We start from the raw sequence: 10,511 nt of genomic DNA, 5'->3' as shown, positions 1-10,511 counted from the left end.
TACCTTGTTCTTACTCATGACCTATATATCTTCACTGTCCAGACCTGGCTACAGAAAGCTCCTGATATGACACGGGGGTACTGTAACCTAGCATTGAGTCCTGTCTAATAACTTGGAGATCCATCAGATACAAGAAGGAAAACTGAACTGGATATTAATTTTTGTTGTACCCAGTTTTTAGCACTAGTAAAGCTGGAATGAAACAAGGGCAACTAGAACGGCCTTTACACAAGGTACCGTACTGAGGAATCAAACCTAGGTCTTCAGTGTAACAAGTGTAACACCTTAACCACTCGACTACCCAGCCTCCCGGATACTGATCTTTGAGCTTGTCATATCAAGAGCTAACTGTCTTTGAGGCAAGTTCGTATGAAACCTTTACTATTATTGATAAGGAATGGATGGAAGTATAAACGCTGACACTGAAATGTGGTCATTCTGAATTAGGTTATTGAGTACTTAAAAGTTCAAAGTTAAAATGAACTAAATGGCTCAATGCAAACTCTCTCATAAATAAAACAACTATTTACATTGAAGATATCTGTACACACAAAACAAAGACCCTATGTACAAATATTCAACCCAGACTAATTATGTTGGCATGGAATACACTTGAGAGTATCAAATTTGCTCAGCACTTGGGAGTATCAAATTTGCTTAGCACTTGGGAGTATCAAACTGCTCGATAGAAAGTTTTGTTACACATTGGAAAAATATACAAAAATGAGAGCAGAGAAAATTTTAGAAGCACCTGTGAAGTGAAATAGAGATTTGCAGACTTGATGAAAAAACAAGAAGGACATCTAAGTAAGGATAAGATATATGGATGAACAACTTCTTTATTACAATTAGGAGGGACGTTTTAGTGTACGTACTAACACCGTCATCAAGCAAGCGAAGAACAGACACCAAAATGTTGCTCCTAATTGTGAAAAAGAAGTTATCCTTACGTAGTACTCAACTTCTAAATGCCTTTCAAAGAAGTTATGAAGGACATCAACAATTGACACATCAAATTAAGAAATTCCTGACATCAAACAATGTCAAGTAAATATGCTTGAGCAAAGTTTGGTTAAAGGTTTGGCAACTCAAAACATCCTAAATGGTGATCAGATTGATAGGACCCAGTGCATAACATTCAACATGTCCGTGACGACACTACCATTGTTAACATTTGTTTTAATTATATAATGGATAAAATGAGACAAACCATATTTAAAAGAACTAAAGGTAACAGGTATTTACATTGTTTTAACATAGATAATTTACAGAGAGGACACAACTTGAAACATGAACATTATCACATGCAGCATTGTACCACAGCGAAGTTACCGCGGCTTCAGAGGCTCGCAGAAGCCACCATAACTTCCTAGGGTCAACGTAAAAATGAACCCATGAACAATGAGATATTTGTGCCCAGCTAAGGTCAACAGAAAACGGCTCTGAGAGTCAGTAGCTCTGAGGCAAATGTTAAGCCTCCACCTGTCAAGTGTTATGCTGTCTTGATTGCACTTTCACATTTCAAAATTGAACTTACTGTAACTAAAATCTGCATGCTAGTATCGCATGTATGGCAGTGAATTGGACCCTGAGAAAACTTTCTCAACCATAATCAATTAATGAGGTCACCCTTAAACATGGAGGTCAGATGCCTCAACTTTGCCTGTCACACAAAAATAGAATGGTCAGTCACAGTTACCTCCCCTGGTAACAATAATGCGTTTGAACCACAAATTTGACAAATTCATTGATTAAACTTTTGCTCAGGCTGTCATTTTCTAGCTGAAACACTACATTGTAATATGGAGAACACAAGTACAGTTCTATATGGCTGAAACACAAGAGTCAAGTCCCTGGAACACTGTAATCCTGACTATATGTTGAATGGCAGTTTCAAGTATAGCGACCTTGATTCCATTCTCTCTCTATTTACATATATGATTGTTCCACGCAATAAACCGATCCAACCAGTCAGTCTCCAGGGTCTCAGCAGACATTCTGATGCAATCCCCCAACAAACATCTATCTTGCACTGAAGTTCCAGGTCTGACCAAGGAAACACGGTATCAATATCTTGTACTCTACATGTATGGATACCTTCCTTATAAGAGGCTCTAGTTGTACAAACATTCTCAAGCAAAGATTTTTGAAAAGTCCGTGGCTAGCCTATTTTTTTTAGCAAGAAAACATCTTCTACCCGAGACTTTCATGCTTAATTACGAACTTTATTTTGTATGTTTAAAGGTGTTTAGATTTTTTTTGTCTCTAATTAGTCTCTTGTATCATTGCATAGGAAGTCGAGATACACATCAGTCACACATCGTGTGTACATGTCCAAGTAATGCAAGTGGTACATACCAATTAGGTATAAAGTATCAAATTAAAAACAATATTAAAATGATTTTTAATTTTCTCACATAGAAATGCTGAGGTATTCTGCTACACATGTATGGCAGTGAGCTGCTGACATTTGCACCACAGTAATGGCTTTCTTAACGGATGCCCTCTCATCATCAATGCATTTCTACCAACACTTAACCAAGCAGCACTGTGGGTACCCGGTAGTATTCCCCATCCCTGGTCGCGTGGAGACATTGCAAGCACTGACTAGCATCTTTAACACTTTGAGTTCAGTTGTTTACACCAGCTCAAACAGTGCATCGTCATCAATGTCAACATCACCATCATTGTCATCATCATCGTCATCATCGCTGGCAATGCTGTACTCCTCTGGCTCCGCTTCTTCTGCTTCTTCATTTTCTTCCTCATCGTCAATAAGATCATCTGAAAGTGACCAACGTACAGAAAGTCTGTGTGTGACGTGAAGATGGATTTAGAATGAAGTGAGAGGAGTGAATCTTGTCTGCAATCAGCACTATTTCAGCTTTATCTCAGCAACCTGTACATAATCAAGCCTGCCCCAAGCAAGCCAGTGACTGAAAACATGAACAACGATCCATGCCTTCAGGGCACAATGACCGGGTGAGTATGGTTTTATGCCACTTTTAGCAATATTCCAGCAGTATCATGGAGGGGGTCGCCAGAAATGGGCTTCACGCATTGTACCACGTCGGGAATCGAACCCGGGTCTTCAGCGAACGCTTGAATCACTTGGCTACTCGACCACCCTTGAGGGCACAATGAGTCTGACCACCTGATCCAGTCAGTCCCCTCTTTCTTTGGCAAGCAAAGGATCGCTGGGACCTATTCAATGCTGGTATCTGAACATCACTTGCAGATAGTATGGGACGATACACCCTTGCATCGTTGGATCGCGATTTTTTACTTTTCGATACAAGTTTATTAATTACTAGTGAAAATACGTTGTGAAAACGTAAATATTTTCATCCATTGTGCCAGACTTGACACTACCAACTGTAACTTGTCAGTGTGTCATGTATTTGGACATCCTGTCTTTGAAAAAGATTGCTTATGCACCACAAACAAGACCACATGCAAGTATCGTGATACGCATCTGATCGTTAGCAAGGTATCATGATACGTATCGGCTAGCACAGTTGGTGTATCGTCACAGCCCTACTTGCAGCTATCATACACTTGTTCCTGAAGATACAGCCAAGTAAAATGAAGGTCACAGCTGCACTAATTTCTATTCTTATCCATGACCTATTTCTTATGCAAATTCTGATGATAAAATAGTCCACAAACTAAAGTAATGTAGACTTCATACAGATATGTTGAACACTAAACACACTTTGATTCATTGCTAATCACCACTAATGATAATATTAGTCAGTTCTCTTGAAAAAGGACATCAACATTGTAAAACCCTTAAAAAACTATACAAAGCTTTTCGTTAAACGCAAACATGCCGGTATAGAAGGATACTTGTTTGTTTATTTGTTCCTCGTGTAACAACCCACTCAGCAATATTTCAGCTATATGGCTGTGGCCTGTCAATAATAAAGTCTGGACCAGACACGCAATAATCCACACTGTTGGGGGAATGATGACACGCTATCAACCAAGTCCCGAGCCTGACCACTTGATCCATTAAGTCGCCTCACATGGCAATCACAGGTTGCTGGGGACAGTTCTAACCAGGAATCCACTCACAGCCAGTAGGCCAAATGAAGATCAGTAATATCACAAAGCTGCAGGAAATATTGTCAGCTCACATACTAGATGTAGAGAGCACTTCTATTCTAGGAATTGGACGATTGTGTGGATCACCTCCCCAGGAACCTCCACCACCTGACAAGACCCATCTGCCAAGATGACACACTGTCAGTTCAGTGAAGTACATACATTACCATGAACTTACCAAGATCTAGATCTGATCCAAGATCACCTAGGTCAATATTAAGATCTTCATCATCATCGTCATCATCATCATCATCGTCGTCACCTCCATCCTCCTCTTCTTCCTCCTCCTCCTCTTCCTCCTGCTGATGATAGATAGGAGTATAACACATAGCTCAGGCTTTTCAACATAGCCTCCTTGGAATACTTCTAACTTAAGTTTTATAACAAAATCAATCGGGTTGTCATACATTTATATGACACATCATCAACAAATTTTATAACTACAGACATGAAGTAATGAGATTATATCCTCTGAAATGTCTAATGACTTGTCATTTCCATGCTATTTCAAGACATAAATGCCTCTGTAAATGTTGTTTGTTTGTTTATTGTTTAATGCTGTACTCAGCAACATTACAGCTATATGACGGCGGTCTGTAAATAACAGAGTCTGGACCAGACAATCCAGTGATTAGCATGATCCATGCAATTGGGATCGATGACATGCATCAAGTATGTCAGCGATCTTGACCACCTGATCGTGTTAATCGCCTCTGACGACAATGTCTTGGGATGCAGGATCACAGAGGGAGTTTCATCCAATACCTGATCATCCTCTTCATCTCTCAGCTTGCCCATCTCGTACAGCCGACACACACTCTCCTCACCTGTGACCTCCGAAAACTGCTGATTCTGCACAAACAATATCATCACACTGAAACCTGAGCTTCTCAGCGAGACTGTGCTCAACTGGTCATAAAGAGAAGAGTCATCTTCAAAAACAGCTGCCGGGACACTTAACACAGAATGAGCGCGTTAAAATATTACGTCCCATCAGATATATTGACACACCTAACAATGAATAGGGCATCTGAATTACCCAAATTCAATCCTGGTTTGTTCAGGTCCTACTAAAGCTTAATCCCGCAGTCAGCGTAAACTAAGCGAGGGAGTTTACAACTTTACATATCAACAACGATGTTGCAGCCATATGCCTGGGTTATATAGCATAGAATGAATGCTGTCTGTCCTGGTGTGTGACTTCTAAATCCTTCCCCCACAACTTCGAAAGAACAAATCATGTGACTGTTACTTTAAGTCCAACTTGATGAGAGAATTTCTATCTAATCTGTCTGTCCGTATACAAGAGTAGGTACTGAGCTATCAAAACAATAGCATGGAATTGGGATTTGGAACTTAATTCTATGTCAGGTACACACCACTATGAACAGAGTCAAAATCAAACTTGTTGCCATGGAAACAGGAAAAAAAAAAATTAATTTAAAAAAAAGAGATTTCTAAATAGCAAAAGGCACGACTTAAGCCCTTGATTAATACATGTACCAAGTTTGGATGAAAAATGTTGAATGCGTTTTTAGTTCTGCTCCAGAAACGACACCTACCTCCGTTTCCGTGAAGTCTAACTTGTTTTCATGGGGAAAAGGGAAAAATTACATTTTGAAAAATTCCCGAAAAGCGAAAGGCAACGCTTCAGCCCTTGGTCAATACATGTGCCAGGTTTGGATGAAAAGTCTTTCACAGTCTTCAAGTTGTGCTCCAGAAATGACATCTACTGCCCGCCCCTTATGAGACCAAGTACAAATGGTATTCATGTTGAAAAATATTGAACTCTGGAAATGAAATGCTTATGGGCAGATGGATGGACGGACGAGGTGTCGACTATATCCCCCCCCGCATTATATGCCGGGGGATAATAAATGTACAATTTATAAACTTAATTTGTGTCTATCCATAAACACTCCACTGTTCTGTTTCCCCTGCTCACAAGCAATAATGTTTCAGATTTCAGAACTTCACAACCTCACATTAACTTAAAGAACTACCAGTATACCTTCAACAATCAATACATTAACTTCAGAACAATTGATTTTGTGAAAATTGACAAAAACAGTGAAACCTTGTCATGTTGAAATTCATTAACGTCGTATTGCCTAAGACAATACAATGAGGATCCCAGCAGAATCACTATCAGCACTATCATCTAAAATCAGCACTCAAACCACGGACAAGTCGATATATTAAAGATGGTCCCAGGTAATGAGGTTACCCTCACTGCCACAGCTACAAAGACGATTGCACTGCCTACCTCCACAACAGCTAGGTAGCAGTCTGATTTGTCTGTGCACAGGTCGAAGATGCTCTTGGTTTTCAAGTCCATGGTACCTGCCAACAAGTAATGTAAATCCACATACACATATGTGGTTGCAGAAGGAAAGTAGAGGAATCAAACCTAGGCTATCTGAGAAGCAAGTGAAATCTCCCACTACTGGACTACCCTAGAGTAGCTGAAGAAGCAAGAAAAGAACAAATATCAAACATGTCACTGTTGGTTTTCAGACAATGAAAAAGAATTAGGCCACACCTACTTGTGGTCTACGGTTTCCTGATTGGCTTATAATAGGGTGGGCATTAGGTTGTGTTGCCTTATTGTGGGGAACAATGTCACAGATTTCATATTGTTGTCTACAGTTTTTTTTGTCATTGATTAGATGAGCAGTCAGTTTTTATTGTTGACTTATTTATTCATATAAATGCAAAAAAATCTATTGAAGTCATTTCTTAATTAACTTTCAATAGAGATAAAAATATTCTAATTTGGAATTTTAACTGGCATTTCCTGTAGACCTGGGTCCAAATTTTGGCCACTGAGAGCCCATAGATAAATCAGATTTTAGGTGTGACATACATTGATATCTACATTGCAGCATGTCCTTTTAAAATCTCTTTGGAAATTCTAACAATGAACATATTTCTACCATCATGTTACACAAGAAAACATCAACTGACCGATACTGCTGTAGTCTGTGGCGTCGAACGTGCGCAGTGTCGATCCGTACGGAGTCCTGTAGCGGTCTTCGGGATTATCTGGGTCCTCATCCACTCTTGTTGCTGAAAATTAAATAAACAATGTAATATTATTCAAAGAAGTCCCTTCAAGGTTCCAGGTCTATATAACTGTCCACAATAACTTTACAAATGGGACACTCTGCAGAGAAGTATGAAATCAATATTGTCATAAAATAGCTAAAGTACACGAAACACTGCGATTACATCCATTCACAGCCCAGGGCCCTGTTCCACAAAGAGATACAACTGTCTCAAGTCATTGTTACAATATGGGAGCTACAATCATCTCAGCGCAAAGATGACGTTGTGGAAAGGGGCCCAGATGTCCTAGTTTAAATATATATACAACAGTTGTGATGAAACCTGCAAGCTCCAACGTTACTACAGTTTGGCCCTAAATCCATGAAGACTCTTACTCTCATGAGTAAGTAAGTGAGTGAGTGTGGTCTTATGCCGCTTTTAGCAATATTCCAGCAATATCATGGCAGGGGACACCAGAAATGGGCTTCACACATTGTACCACGTCGGGAATCGAACCCGGGTCTTTGGTGTGACGAGTGAACACTTTAACCTCTAGGGTAACCAACCGCCCCCTTACTCTCATGAATTCACACAAGGTGCAAGTTAATTCTGAACAATCTTACCATATATGACATCTCCGGAGTGATTGAACTTGATCTGGCACTGGTCAAGAGCTGGTACTGTGTTCAACAGGTGGAAGGTCCGGATGTCCCACTGGGGGAACGTTAAGGAGGAAACACTACCATGTACAGGTGAACCCTGCTAATCTGGACAGTACTCACATCATCGGGTCTAACTCATTTTCAGATTAATGAATCAGGAGAACACAGTAACGTCCCATTAGGGTAGTCCCAGAGCCCCAGATAATCTGCATAGTTGTGTAAAATACGCAATCTTAATCTCCATTACCCAACTAAGGTTAATTGCTTGTGTACAAACAGACATGAACAGTGTAAACACAACAACAATACAACAACACTGTGACATTACCCAATGTATCTTTGTACACTTGTAAAATGTCTTTGCAGATCTTGTATGTACTGTTCTAATGCAGGCATCACACATCCATGAATATTTTAGACTCTCTTGAATTACTATAGGCACAAAAAATCAAAACCCAAATGAACATTGTAACATTCCATAACTCCATAACAAAACAAACTTAAACAATTCTTGAATTGATGGACGATGCTTTGTTTGCTTCTTGCAATGTTTACAAAATAAATCTACTAACATAATTAACTTGACGACCACTTTGATTTTGTAGGCTCTCTTAAGTCTTTTAGGCACAAGAAATCAAAACCAACATGACCATTATAAAGTTACCATGACAGGTAGTCAAAGACTGGGATCCCACCTCGCTAACAGTGGTCCATTCTTTCAGGGTTATTTCATTGCAGTGTTCAAATAGAGTAAATGAAAGTGTGTTTTGAAGCAAAAGGTAATCTAAAACAGAATCACTTGATTAGATATGAACACTTTAACTTTAAGCATAAGTGGCCAATAGCTCAAGTGATGTCGCTTAATCTTATACAAGCGAAATCTCCAGTGGCAGTCAGTATTGGATGATAACTCTAGGTTTCAATAAGTCTACAGAGACAGGATACAACTTCCGAGTTGATGATGATTTCCAGGCCCATGGGGTGGAAGACGCCGCTGATGTAGGAGTTGAACTTGTCAAACTTGTGAATGGTTCGACTTGTTCGGACATCCCACAGCACCCCATCATTGAGGACAAGGTCGTCTGTGGGGCTGAAGGTCGCTGCGTTGGCCTTGTAGTTGTTGGCTTTATCCGCGTCGAACAACGTGACAACATTCTGCCCTGTGAGGGTGTCGTAGATCTGAAACAACCCAGATCTTGTCAGACCAACAAATGCTACTGGGCAGGTACCAAATCCCAAATTGGCATTAAACCCTTCATCATTCTCTCACATACAGCTTAATGTTTCTTAACATCGCTCTCAGCGATATTCCACTACATCCGACAAACCAGTGACTGAAAGCATGAGCATTGATCCAGGTCATCGGGACACACTAACACATGATCAGCAAGTCATCACCGACCCAATCTATGTTAGTCAATTCTTACTGCAAGTACTAGTTACTTGCCAGAATGCCCATTTGGGTCAATCTCTCAAACAACCAATTCATTTATACTGAACATTTCAAAGCATCCTTGCATACTCAATCTACCAATCAGCGACAGATTATCTCCCTTGATACACATATCATAGTGTATGTCATATAACATACATAGCAACATCTAGAGGTGTGACATAATACAAGTTGCATGAAGACAAAAGAATCTATGATTACCCACTTAATATCAATCTCCCTTACGACACAGGGACAAACATACGAGGCACAGCTGACATCAAACAATTACTCTATGTATTAATGTTGATGCAGTTTTTCAGTGGCCTTTTCATTTTGTTTTGTTTCTGCTTTGTTGTTTAACGTCACACTCAGCAATATTCCAGCTTTATGACAGCAGCCTGTAAATAATCGAGGATGAACCAGACAATCCAGTATTTGAAATAATGAGTGAGTGAGTATGGTTTTACGCCGTTTTTAGCAATATTCCAGCAACATCACGGCAGGGGACACCAGAAATGGGCTTCACACATTGTACCCATGTCGGGAATCGAACCCGGGCCTTCGGCGTGACGAGTGAACGCTTTAACCACTAGGCTACCCGACCGCCCCTGAAATAATGAGCATCGATCCATATCGATTGGGATACGATGACATGCATCAACCAAGTCAGCGAGTCTGACCACCTGATCCAGTTAGTCTGCTCTTACGACAAGCATGGGTTGCTGAAGACCTATTCTACCACGGATCTTGGAGTATGAATGAGAGGGAATGTCTTTCGTCCAACTACTGCACCCAAGAGCACACATCACATACAAGCACATACAAGCACATACAAGAGCATACATACATGTGCTGTTTCATCCTTTGTGCCTATAATTCTCTCTTGTAAAACGTTACTGAACTCTGCATAGTGATCGTCAAATGTGAATCTGCAAGATAGAAACAATGGAACTCAGGACTGTAATGAATCTGAGCATCGACTGATAGTGGCCAGCTACCATCATGACCATGACATGATAGCCAAGAACAAAGACACCGTTGTACATGGTTGGCAACATTACTGTCATTACTGCTTTACGAACTTGTGTAAATGTAATGACCAAATTGACAAGGTAATTGGTGGGATGGTAATTGATGGGATGGCAATTGGTGACATGGGGATTTTAGGGATGGTAATCGGTGATATGGTGATTGGTGGGATGGTAATCGGTGATATGGTGATTGGTGGGATGGTAATCGGTGATATGGTGATTGGTGGG

General features: G+C 40.2%; 1 protein-coding gene across 3 annotated transcripts in view; it reads right to left on the bottom strand.

Annotated features, from left to right (window-relative positions):
* Window positions 1-571: 571 nt before the first annotated feature.
* The window catches only part of LOC124111536 (DDB1- and CUL4-associated factor 1-like), a 71,861-nt gene continuing 61,921 nt past the window's right edge, over window positions 572-10,511 (bottom strand). For all 3 annotated transcript variants that reach the window (XM_046471276.2, XM_046471278.2, XM_046471277.2), the window contains 8 exons: window positions 10,100-10,181; window positions 8,763-8,996; window positions 7,779-7,869; window positions 7,075-7,176; window positions 6,374-6,450; window positions 4,873-4,959; window positions 4,286-4,409; window positions 572-2,784 (listed from right to left, as the gene is read on the bottom strand). In XM_046471276.2, the coding sequence (XP_046327232.1) occupies window positions 2,639-2,784; window positions 4,286-4,409; window positions 4,873-4,959; window positions 6,374-6,450; window positions 7,075-7,176; window positions 7,779-7,869; window positions 8,763-8,996; window positions 10,100-10,181 (943 nt within the window). In that variant the 3' untranslated portion in view covers window positions 572-2,638. The remainder of the gene's footprint in view (window positions 2,785-4,285; window positions 4,410-4,872; window positions 4,960-6,373; window positions 6,451-7,074; window positions 7,177-7,778; window positions 7,870-8,762; window positions 8,997-10,099; window positions 10,182-10,511) is intronic.

This window comes from Haliotis rufescens, unplaced genomic scaffold (assembly GCF_023055435.1).
Source record: "Haliotis rufescens isolate VD_foot unplaced genomic scaffold, xgHalRufe1.0.p SCAF_71, whole genome shotgun sequence".
NCBI lineage: Eukaryota > Metazoa > Mollusca > Gastropoda > Lepetellida > Haliotidae > Haliotis > Haliotis rufescens.
Note: the sequence above shows the minus strand (reverse complement) of the source record. Positions and strands in the feature narration are given on the sequence as shown.